The sequence below is a fragment of the Miniopterus natalensis genome, chromosome 4 (assembly GCF_054644295.1).
Source record: "Miniopterus natalensis isolate mMinNat1 chromosome 4, mMinNat1.hap1, whole genome shotgun sequence".
Taxonomy (NCBI): Eukaryota; Metazoa; Chordata; class Mammalia; order Chiroptera; family Miniopteridae; genus Miniopterus; species Miniopterus natalensis.
This window is the reverse complement of record NC_142084.1, coordinates 14173246-14185531: the sequence shown is the minus strand read 5'-3', so window position 1 is coordinate 14185531 and position 12286 is coordinate 14173246. Positions and strand designations below refer to the sequence as shown.

Sequence of the window (12286 nt, the reverse complement as noted above, 5' to 3'; positions counted from 1 at the left end):
TTTCTAAGAAGATGCAAGGTGATATTTATCACTAATGTTGTCCCAGATTTTTAGTACATACACCAAGGTGTTGAAATGTATTTATTGGAATAGTGGTTCTTAGACTTGGGTGTGCATTTGAATCATGTAAGGAGCTTGTTAAAAATACAGATGGCTGCCCAGCCGGCATGTCTCAGTGGCTGAGCGTAGATCTATGAACCAGGAGGTCATGGTTCAATTCCAGGTCAGGGCACGAGCTCGGGTTGCCGGCTCCATCCCCAGTAGGGGGCGTGTAGGAGGCAGCCGATCAATGACTCTCTCATCATTGATGTTTCTATCTCTCGCTCTCTCCTTCCTTCTTCTCTCTCAAATCAATAAAAACCACACAATATATTTTTTAAAAATACAGATGGCTGGTCTCCTCCCCCAGTACATTCTGAATCAGGTCTTGGCTCTGTAGCTCATGCATATGTATTTTAAAAGCTCCCGGGCAGTGCTGATGCCAGCTACAGTTAAAGAAGCACTGCTTGGGAGGAGGGTACCGTCGAGGTTTCTTGTCTTCTGTCATTACCAGAACATCTCTTTGACAGTCTGTCGGGATGTGAGGCAGCCTGGCATGGTGATTGAAAGCAGGAGTTCTGCAGCCTGACTTCATTGTCTCCATGCCATCTTGACTCTGGGACCTATAGTACATGCCTCTTCCTTTTCTGAACCACCATTTTTCTCATCTGTAAAATCCATCACTAGTAATAGCTTTCTTGGAGAGAAATTACCGTGATTAAGTGAAACAGTGCATGTACAGTACTTGACACTGGGCCTAGAACATAGTAAGCACCTAATAAACATTAGCAACGATTACAATGATTATCATCAAGCTATAGCTTTCCCTTACATTTGACTAAGAGAGTATCCCCCCTCTGGAGCCTGCAGATTCCCAAGGAGAGGCCCATACGGAAGGGTAGTGCAGAGTCTCCCTGGCCTCAGCCAGAGCCCGTTTGATGCTTGAGTGCAAATACATCAGCAGCCTGGGATGAGTTGCACAGTGTTGATGGGGGTGGGAATGGATTCTTGGGCTTCGTTTTACAGGGATCATGTTAACTAGCTGCTGGGATTATAGCTCTGATTAATTCTTTTAGTTCAGTTAATTCATCCTGGACCCTCTCCCAGACAGGCCCAGTGAGAGGTTGGGGATTTACCTCGTATACTTCTCATGTGTGTCTTCCTTGTTGAAAAATCACTGGGAATTTGTGCTATTGAAAGTCTTACGTAATGCCTTTCCCGAGAAGGCAGAGCTGCAGCATGTGCCTCTGCAGATGCTGCATGCTCTGGACACACCTGTTTGTCTTGGCAGATGACGTGTTTATCCACATGGCTTCCTATTGTCACACAGGCTGTAAGGTGTAATGTGGCTCTTAATTATGTGTGGTTACCATGTGTGACTGAAAACCACATACTTGATATGTCCATTAAAAAATGATGCTGTGGAAAACCAATGGCAGGAAGAAAGTTCAAGATAGATCATTAAATGAAAAAAGCACATTATAGGCTCAGATCTGCCATTATCACTAAGTGAACAAAGCACGTAGAACATTAGGTATGATGTTATCCCACTTTGTTAAAAAACAAAGTAGATAATATGTATATATATTTCTATGTATAGAAAACCAACTGGATATTGACACACCAAAACACATGTAGGATGTTTGTATTTTCTGTACTTTCTAAATTGAAGAGGATGCATATTTATTATGCATTGATTAATTTTACCTTATTAAAAACAAAACCTCCTAATTGTACATTTCAGTTACTATCCCAAACCCATTTTGCAATGAGTCATGGTATTAAAACTAAGTAAATATATCATTTTCTTCTTTCTAACAAGCAATGGTATAAGCAGTCTGTATGTGGACTTTCTCAGATATTGAGGAATCATAGATAAAAGAGATGGTGTCTTGACGCAAAAGTAAGTTCTCAGGTAGAAAACAGGGCTAAGTTTTGAGTGGGAGAGTATCCATTTAACTCACATCATGCAACTCCCTGCTCAGCCATTGATTAGAGGCTCATTCGTAAGCTGTGGCTTTTGAAATGCTTTTGTTTCAGGGCCTGATATCCCCATTGTGCCTCCATGTCCTTGCCTGAATCAGGTAAATCCTGGGCCAGCCACATGACTTCCCCATTCTCTCTTGAAATCCAGTTTTATTGGCATTCTTTCCCTTTGCAAAGAAAACAGTTATTCTGAGCGCCTCGGGGAGAGAATAATTCAGTCCGTCCACGCAGGACCAAAATCAGTGGTGGTTTTGCTGAAGACAACCTGCCACAAGCTATAGCATCATGAACTGTGTCCTATGGTCAAAATAATGGACCACATTTTTTATTTATCAACTCACTGTTTAGCCCAATCAGCCCAAACTACTCTAAGATTATTTTTTAAAACATTGCCCAAACTGTTTTCATAGGCTCCAACACATCACCCAGACAGCTTTTAAAGATTATTTTTATCATAGGGACTGAGGCTGGGTCAGCGTGAAATCCAACCACCTCAGATTTTAGTGTGGCTTGGCACGCCACCATTATCAAAAGCAGTTACAGGGAAACAGAATTGTTTCAGAAAGTGATTCCGAGCTTCCAGCGGACTTGGGTGTTTCCCAGAGATGGTAAACTCTGAAATTGCTGTGCACTCATCATTTTTTATTGCAAAATTCATTAAGCTACAAGGCTATTATCATTCTGTCTTGTCAAGATGATGCATTGCAGACTTCATTGCAAAACTTTAACAAGCCAGGAGAAAGTACACCTCTCTCCCCACCACAGCACAGGAAAGCCGCTGGGTATTTTGCTTTTGCCTGAATATATTTTGCATGAAGCCCTGGGTCTCTACAGAACTTCCGTCTGTCTGGCAACTCCCTTTCTCCCTGTTTGATCATGTGGAGAGAGAGTTCCCCCCGTTGGGCTCTGCAAGGCATCATGAGCTGCTGTTAAAGAGCAGTCAGCTTCCCCCCTTTTGACAGCTGGTCTCGGACATCACGGAAAGATGAGCTACTAGCCTGTATTCTGACAGACGCCCATGCATGGTGGGAAATGTCCCACAAAGTGATGACGAAGATCTGCGTTTTGTATTTATTCCTCAGCTCTGTGTACTCAGTGGCCAGACGTGTTCAGGCCTGCCGAGATGTGTGAATTTGGCTTGGCTCTGCGTGTGCGTTCCTGGCCTTGCCTCTGGGTTCTGTGGTAAGCAGAGACCCTGCCTCCTGTGTGTGGTGGGGTTGTCATTTAGAGTGAGCAGGAGTCACTTGGTAAATATGGAAAGTGAAGTAGCTTAGCTCCCATATTTCCATGGCAACCCCCAGAACAAGTACAATATCACCAAAATTGCTCTGTGGCTTTCTTTTTTTAGTTGCAGTGATTTGGTTGCATGCTCATGTTTTTCCGCTCCTGATTTGTACAAAAAACACTGCCCACTGTAACCAGGACTTTGTTTTCAAGGTCATTAGCGGGCCCTGTCTGAAGCACCTGAGAAATTCAGTCACACAAAGCTGCCTTTTTCTGCACTAGAACACATTTTGATTGTTGATTTTTGCTTTATGTTTATTATTTAGCTTATACTTACTTACTTGAGGCGCTTCAGCAGATACTATGTGTGGACCAGACAGGAACGGATGAGCTGGAGCTCACCTCACAGGTCACTGACCTCACAGGTCACTGTAACAGATGCCTGATGTATTCTGCTTGGGCGGAGGTGCCCCAGCCCTTGAGTAGTTTGTATTTTTAAGGGCCAGCTCCACATCCAGTTTGTCACTCCTCGTAATGTGTTCATGAAGACATCCAGTGCATTACCCATACATGTTTACAGTTGTTTGAAGACTGGTGTCATCATTTCCTCGTTTCTGGGCCCTCGTACATAGCGACTAACATGAAGAGAGATTCTTGTTGACAAACACATTTGAGGAAGGCAAGCGTTTTCACTGACTTCCACCCGTTTAGCAAAGCTCCCGAGCTGTGGGCATTCTTTCCCTTTTGGTCATTTAAATGGTTCTCTGTGATCTTGTTGATTTGACTCATAGCTGGTTGTTTTTCTTTTTTCAGTCCAGTAGTCTGTAATTTTTTCTTCACCAGTGTAATTGCCATTGCTCCGTCTTATACCTTCTTAGGAGGATGCAGAGCTGGTTTGAATCATTAGTGGCTCAAAGAAGTCCACCTTTCTCATAGTTGAATGATCTGGCTTATTTTATTTTTATTTTTGTTTTTTAAAAAGTCTTTTAGGCTGCCTATTCTCATTATGTTTTTCTGTCAGGAGCAAGGATTCCTTTGCCCACCTGACAAAAATCCTCCTGTTCTGAGTGACATTACTGAATCATTTTCTCTTTAGTCCTTAATTCATTCCAAGTGCATTAGAATTGGTCTCTGTAGAGTTTGCCATAACTGCTAAAACATTTGATTTGCTGTTGATTTTACTCTCCTCACCTTTCTGTGCACGCTCAGTAAGGAATGTGAGCGTTTCAGTTTAGCAGTATCCAGCTAGAAGTTCTCAGCCTCATTACATCCGCTGACACTGTGATGGCCTGGCATCCGGAGAGTGCCCAACGTACAGTTTTCCTTCTCACGTGGCCCACCCAGGGACACCAGTAGACAAGGTGCCTTTCGGGATGCACATTTGGCAGTGTTGGCTGCAAAACTGTGAAATCTTATGGTTAATTATTTTTTGTTTTCTTCTTAGACAATGAACTCCTTTCCCTGACCTTTTCTTTAGTTGTTTTGTTAGAGGTTATGAAAGTTTCTAGATATTTAAAATATATGTCAAAATAGAACCTCAGAAAGCATTTATTTCTTAAAAAAAGAAATTCAGTGTCCTCCAGTAAATGGAATACCAGAAATCCTCAAGCTCGGTTTGGGTGTAGCCACCGGTTTTATTCTATTGACTTTTCTAGTCCAGGGAAGGCCAAGTTCTCATTTCCCACCCCATCCTCGCTCCCTAATGGGTTTACTTCAGACAAATGCCATGTTCCATATGCTGCGGCCTCCCTCATTAGATCATGAAGAACCCCAGTCTATAAAACTGTAATAGTAGATGTGTTCTTAAAATCTTTACCTAAGTTTAGTTTTTAGGATTAAATCTTTTTATGAACATAGGGATTCTGATAAAATATTTTATTAAGCAAAGCATCTCTATATGTTTTTTCCAGTTGTGATTTCCAAGTTTTATTTGTCAAATATCCAATCTTAGGTTACTCATGGTCTACCAAAGAAGGTAAACATATGAGTAAGTACATGCAAGTTAATAAATACACTAGTATGCATCTGAATAAAATACCAGGGAATTAATTTAAGGGCCTGCTAACTGGATACTGTGTTTGCTACTCAGTGGGTGCTCAGTAAACATTCATTGAATAAATGAACATCAAAGAAGGTTTCATTTTAGATATTCTTTTCCTAATTGATAGTAAGGTAGAAAAAGTCCCAATAATATTTTAGAAAAACTAATATACTTTTAGCAAGATACTGTTTTTAATTTATAGAATTATAACCTCATGGGAAAGTAAATAAAATTACAAGAGAAATATGAGCTACAGTTATACTCTTCTATTTCCTATGAATTCAGAGAATTATGCCATCCAAACTTGGCCTCAAATTAGAATTAATAAAACTATTAATCTCTCCTCCCATATAAAACAGAAAATGTCTCCATTGAACCCCAAAGAAGTGTCATCTTTATTACCCTTTTTTATATGGTGGTCTTAGGCTCCTCACAGTCTTGCAGGAATCTTGATATGAGTATTTTGTGCAAAGGAACATTTTTCTTATACTGATTCACACTGATAAGAGGCATATCCATTCCCTAATTATGTAATTTTAGGGTTGTTTTTCTTCCCAGTAGCAAGTTCCCATTTGCAGGCCGTATTAGTCTGCCTGCATCTTGGCTCAATGCAACTCTTTTGGTTTCTCTTTCTTTGTTGTTGTTTCTGTTTTGAATTCAAGCTTTTAAAATATAAATAGTTCTAAATCTCTGGAATCAACTTAATAATCTACTTTTTCAAAATCTACTTAGAGTTCAGGAATCTCCCAGCAGCCTCATGGAGTTTTTTAACTCTTCTATAGGGCTTTAAATGTGACTTTGAGAATTTGCCAAGCTATTAGGGATCATTGGTGTGTATGTGTGTATAATGTGAATATTAATCTACCATCATTTCATAAGCATAATATATTTTTACAGACATGACTAATGCAGGGGGAAAAGTTGTTTTTTTCCCATGACATCACCCCCTTTATTGCCTAACGACACCCGAGTTCAAATGTCAACCTCTAAGCTACCATGTCAGTTAGCCTAGTCTGTCTCCTTAGGGACATGGTACTACACCTCAGGCTCATTTCAAAAAGGTCCCATGAAAATTAACCTAGATATATTTCTTGATAAGTGAACTGATTGCTCAAAACATCAATTGATTTTAAGATAGTGTATGTTGGTTATGTGGGACAAGAATGGCATTCTAAATCTCCAGTGTTTTGTTACAACAGTGGTGCCTATGTCATTTAACTAAATTATACCAAAAATGTTTTCTTCAGGCATTGGTTCCAAGTTTTTAAAGATGGGAAGAAACAGGAAGTTATTTTCTTTGAACAATGTTCTGTTTACAAAATGCATTCTTGCATATGATCCCACTTGATCCTCAGGATGGCTCACTCTCCACATTTTATAGATGCATTAGCCAAGAAACAGAGTGAGGGAAAATTGCCTGAGGCCATACTACCAGTCAGGGGTGGAGCCTTGAGGACAATTCCGAATTTCTCCCTCCTGGTCTGGTAATATTCTCTAAGCTTTAATATGACTGCTTGGACTGTGGACTCAATTTTTTAATATGCAAACTACTCTGTAGCCCTTACACATCTATTTATCAAAAACTAATTTGGAGCTAAACATCAATTACATAAAACTGAAGCAACCCAGAGGGTATGTCCAGGGAGCATCAGGAATATAGACCATGGAGTCATAAGGAAGTAAATGGCCAAATGGTCAATTTTGATGGTGACAGTGCTATAGAATCAGAGGTAGGATGTGGCCTGGGCAACCTAGGCGATACTGGGGGGGTGCAAGAGTGTTTGAATAAAAGGTGAATGTCACAGAAACTAAGAGGATCTGGTTGAATGCAAGGGTGGTCTGTGTTCTGACCATCTGCTAGTCAGAAGAAGGCACAGTTTATGGTGGAGTAATAGGGCCACTCTTAAGAAAAAGGCTGGTCAGATGAAAGGGGAGGAGGTATGTCCTGTCAAGCTAAGGAAGGAGTTTTGCTCTCAAATGTCAAGTCACTTATTCGCCTTTGACCTCCTTTCCCACTTGTAATTCTTACCCTTTCCTATGCCCTATTTCAGTTTCACTGGTCCCAGACTTCTCAGTCCAATCTCAGTATTTGTAAATTTTTGTATATGTGGGCACAGACTATCCCTATGGAATAATATTAATACGGGGCTTGTCACCTTTTTTCTCCACAGAGGAACAAAGAAACAGCATCATTAACTCCAGTTTGGAATCTGTCGTCTCATCAAATGCAAACAGCATCCTTAATTCCAGCAGCAGCTTACAACCCAACATGAACTCCAGTGACCCAGACCTGGATGTACTCAAACCCGCCCGCCCCAGCTCACTGTGAGTAGGATATTCACCTGCCTGCCACAACAGGCTCGTGGTCAGCCATTCTGCCCAGACTTTGCTCTCAGCCCAATCTGACTGAGCATTGTCCTATAACATGATTTAAATTCCTTTAAACTTGTAGCTTGGCTAGTTTGTTATGGGTTAATCATTAATTGTAACATACTGCTTCTTGGCCTTGGTAATCTATGATTTACCATCCTGCTGCAATGGCTTTGGTGATGGCTATTGCCTGTGCTGGCTGCTGGGCATGAAAAGCAATTTCTTTTGGTTTTATGAACATCCAGACACTGTAGTAGCTCAGTAGATCATTAACCAAGTCTGTTTCTTTCATTCATGCTGTCTCCCTTTCCCTTTTCCCTGACTATGTTGAGAATGTTCAGTTTAGAAAAAAGGGCCCCCCAGTAGCCCTTTGAGACTTCAGATCCTCCAACCTTGGCATGACTGTGATCACATACCAGAGACTATGAAAGAGAAGCACCGCTGCTTCGTTTTTGTATCGAGCTCCCATAGTCAAGACGGGCAGTTTTGGGGCTGCTTGTCCAAACCTCCACGGAAATTAGATCTGCTCTGTTAGGGCCAGAAAGTCCTCCCTTGTGGTTTCATCCCACATTGCTTAGCATGTTTCTTCAGACCACCCCATAAATCGTGTCAACTGGAGCCTTTGCAGAAAGAATGTGAGGCGGTGACCAGAACAGCTGGACTCGGAGGCTGCAGTTGTATAAGACCCAGGAAAAGCAATGTTAACTTTGCCTTTCTCTAGTGAAAATAGTTTGCGGTTCAGCCACAGATGGCTTTCAGGGCAATCGTTTCCCTTGGTGAGGTACCAGGAGAGCAGAGCGTTTTCCTGCTCCCTCTATGTTGTGGTTGTGCAAACAAACGGGCCTTGGCGTTCTGTCTTTTTAGGATATTTACAAATGTGCACAATGGGTCCAACAATTTTTGTCTTAGAAGAGACTATAGGATATTATGGTTTGGGAGGAAAAATGACTCTAAATAGACTTATGAGGTAATTTTACAGAATGAACAATAACAGCGTACGATAACATGCATTGAAAAAGTCAGTCACATTTTAGTTGTTGGCTTTAAATCTACCTCTTGATATTCAGGAAGTGAAATAACTTTCCTGTTGTTTGATAATGTGCTTGTTCACGAAGAAGTGGACCAGTGCCTTAAGAGTTCAAAATAACTTGTTCAGGTTGTGGGCAGTGTGTTTCTCTGGTTCCCCAGGGCTGGACTTGCCCATATGTCATATGGCTTTCTCAGGTGGTCCTGGACATTAAGGAGGTTCTAGTTTCTTTTTTCCCCTCCCATTTGGTTTACTCTCTGTACCTACCAGTTGCTGAAGTTATTTGTTGCTCAGCATGAGCAAAGTTGAATTTCTAGCCCAGGTTGTTTAACATCTTCTTATTCTAGCTGCAGTACCAACTAGTGGTCTTTCAGCTTTGTTTTCAGCAGCTGAGTCCTGCTGAATACAGTGGGTCCAAAGAGGCTACTTCTGTAGCCAAGTAGAAAGGGGAGTATGTCTTTTAGACAGGTCCTGGAAAGGGGGGCTTGGGCTTTTATTTTTCAGTTGTCTACTGATTTGTTTTATATGAAACACTGGGGGGTGACTCAATCTGGTTCACACCATCCAGGGGCCTGTTCCCTGCATGCTGCAGATTTGGGGTGGGGGGGCCTTTCCCAGGGAAGGGGGGTGATTCCAGGAAGAGTTCTACCTGTTTCCCTTGAGAGGAGGGTTAGAGGTAGGTGTTTGGTGTGTTTCCAACAGGACTGTGGTCCTTCCAAGCTGAGTGACAATCTGACTGACGCCTGTGAGTCTTTAGCTCTAGGAAGGCTGCTCTTGAGGTGGAAGAAGTGCTGGTTCCAGCGCCCACACTGGAGGTAGCCTTGCCCCAAATGAGAGCCAGCCAAGGCCCTGCAGGCTCTGCAGTGGCCTCACTGGCCATTTCTGATACCCAAGGCAGTGACATGTTACTCTCCAGTTTGCGCCTCCCCATTTTTTCCTGCTGGGATTTCCCTGAGTGGGCCATGGACACAAGCTTGGGTAGTCCTGGCTTACAGAAGTCACAGTATGTCCCCTGAGAAAATTGATTCCGTGACGTCTGCCAGCACACACTGTGCTGTGGTGATGGCACTCAGTTGCCGCCAGCAGTCCGGCGGGGCTCAGCCTCCCTTCTGGACCCTTTCATTCCCTCCGGTGTGTTCACTTGGAAGCGCACAGAGAGCCTTGATTGGGAACACTTAATATGCAGATGAAAACAAAAAGCAAAATCAGGGGGTGGGGGCCTACCATTATCTGGACTGTTAATTGGCATAAGGTGAAGAACTAGTCACCAGAAAACTCTAAGTCCTTCTTTTCATTTTATTTATTTGCTTTTCATTATTTTCATGATGACTGGAATGATCACTATCACAGTGCAGCAGTCATAATGAAAGAAGCACAGGGTGACTCAGCATCCTTTGGTTCTTCAGAGACCACATTTTGCTGTCTCATTGGTAAATCTTTGCTAATTCTCCAAGGAGATCGGGGCCCTCTTGTTTGTGTGGGCATAATGCGAAGCCAGGCATCAAAATTAGAGATGCCACCATTCTAACCACACCAGGGCAAGGCTGTAGGGTTTATATCTTTGGCAGGTGCTCAGCTAGACCTCCTGAAGATCAAAGGATATTTGGTAAGCCAGGACCAAAGTCCAGCTAGTCTAAAATTGTCAGCAAGTATTGCTTACCTATTTTGTGCCGAGGCCTATGCTAAGCTACCTTGGGTAAATGAGGAAATAAAGAGGATTCCTGACCTCCCAAGAGTTTACAGTCTGGCTAAGGAGGAAAGTCAGTGGTCTATGGCAGTGTTAATTGGGACTTATAGCTCATAAGTGTGTTTAGAATTCAACAACTATTAACTGAATATCTGCTGAGTACACGCACCAGTCAGAGTATTGGGAAAGGTAGAGTAGACAGAATGTGAGGTAGGCATTAGGTAAGGTTATATGGGTGGATGAAAAGCATTCCAGGTAAGGGGGATGAGAGAGGCAGAGATGATCCAAAATGGAGAAGGTAGTCTATAGACATGTATTGAGGGAGGGGGAACTTAGTTCCTCCCCTACCACTACCAATATATAAATATATGTCTCCAACCTTTAAAGTCAGGACACTTCTCACAAAAATCCAGATTTTGTACTGGACAACTAGACATTCACATGCAAAAAAATGAATCTATAGACACAGACCTTACACCTCTCATAAAAATTAACTCAAAATGGATCATAGACCTAACTGTAAAACTATAACATTTCTAGAAGACAGCATAGGAAGAAATCTAGGTCACTTTGGGTTTGGCAATGACTATTTAGATACACCACCAAAAGCATACTACATGAAAGAAAAAAATTGGTCAGCTGGACTTCATGTAGGTTAAAAACTTCTGTTCTGCAAAAGACACTATTAAGGTGCAAAGCCAAGCCACAGACTAGGGAAAAATATTTTGCAAAAAAAGAAACAGAACAAAATAGAAACAGAGGCATGGATACATGGAACAGACTGACAGCTGTCAAGGGAGGGAGGTTGGGGCCTGGATGAAAGAAGGTGAAGGGATTAAGCAAAAAAAGAAAAAAACTCACCACATGTATATATAACACAGAACAGAAAACAATGTGGTGATAGCCAGAGGGGAAAGGGGGTGGGGGAGAGGTGGAGGTGGGCAAATGGAGGGGGAAATGGGGATGGAAAGAGACTTTGCTTAGGGTAATTGGCGCATGATGCAGTGTGCAGATTATATTTTGTTGAGTTATACACTTGAAACATGTATGATTTTGTGAACCAATGTCACCCCAATAAATTTAATTTAAAAATTAATAAAATAAAAAATAAACAGCTCTAAAAAAAACCTAATAAAGAACGAGTATCCAAAATATACAAAACACTCTTAAAATTTAACAGTAAGTAAACAAACAACCCAGTTAAAAACCAGGTTAAAGATATAGACAGACACCTCACCAATGAAGACATACAGATGCAAGTAAATATATGAAAAGATGCTCAGCATCTTATATCATTAGGGAAATGCAAATTAAAACAATGAGATATCACTACATACCTATTAGAATAGCTAAACTCCAAAATACTGACATCAAGTGCCAGTGAGGATGTGGAGAAACCAGAACTCTCATGCATTGCTGGTGGAAATGCAAAATGAGACAGCCACTTGGAAAGATAATTTGGCAGTTTCTTACAAAACTAAGCATAGACTTATCACAGGACACAATCTAGCAATCACACTCTTAGGTATTTACCCAAATGAATTGAAAACTTATGTCCACATAAAAACCTGCCCACAAATGTTTACAGCAACTTTATTCATAATTGCAAAAACTTGGAAGCAACCAAGATGCCCTTCGGTAGGTGAATAGATAAACAAGCTGTGGTACATCCAGACAATGGAATATTATTTAGTGATTAAATGAGTTATCAAGTCATGAAAAGACATGGATGAACCTTAAATTTATATTACTAAATGAAAGAAGCTGCTCTAAAAAGAGTACAACAGTGTATGATGACAATTATATGACATTCTGGGAAAGGCAAAACTATAGTCAATAAAAAGATTGTGGATAGTAGACACGAAACATTATGCATTTGTCAAAACTCATGAAACCCGTTGAACCCAAAGAG

At 41.3% G+C, this 12286-nt stretch overlaps 1 protein-coding gene across 2 annotated transcripts in view; it reads left to right on the top strand.

Annotated features, from left to right (window-relative positions):
* ARHGAP26 (Rho GTPase activating protein 26) overlaps positions 1-12286 on the top strand; it is a 401390-nt gene that overhangs the window by 327848 nt on the left and 61256 nt on the right. For both annotated transcript variants that reach the window (XM_087816295.1, XM_087816294.1), the window contains exon 20: positions 7462-7615. In XM_087816295.1, coding sequence (XP_087672421.1) covers positions 7462-7615 — 154 coding nt within the window. The remainder of the gene's footprint in view (positions 1-7461; positions 7616-12286) is intronic.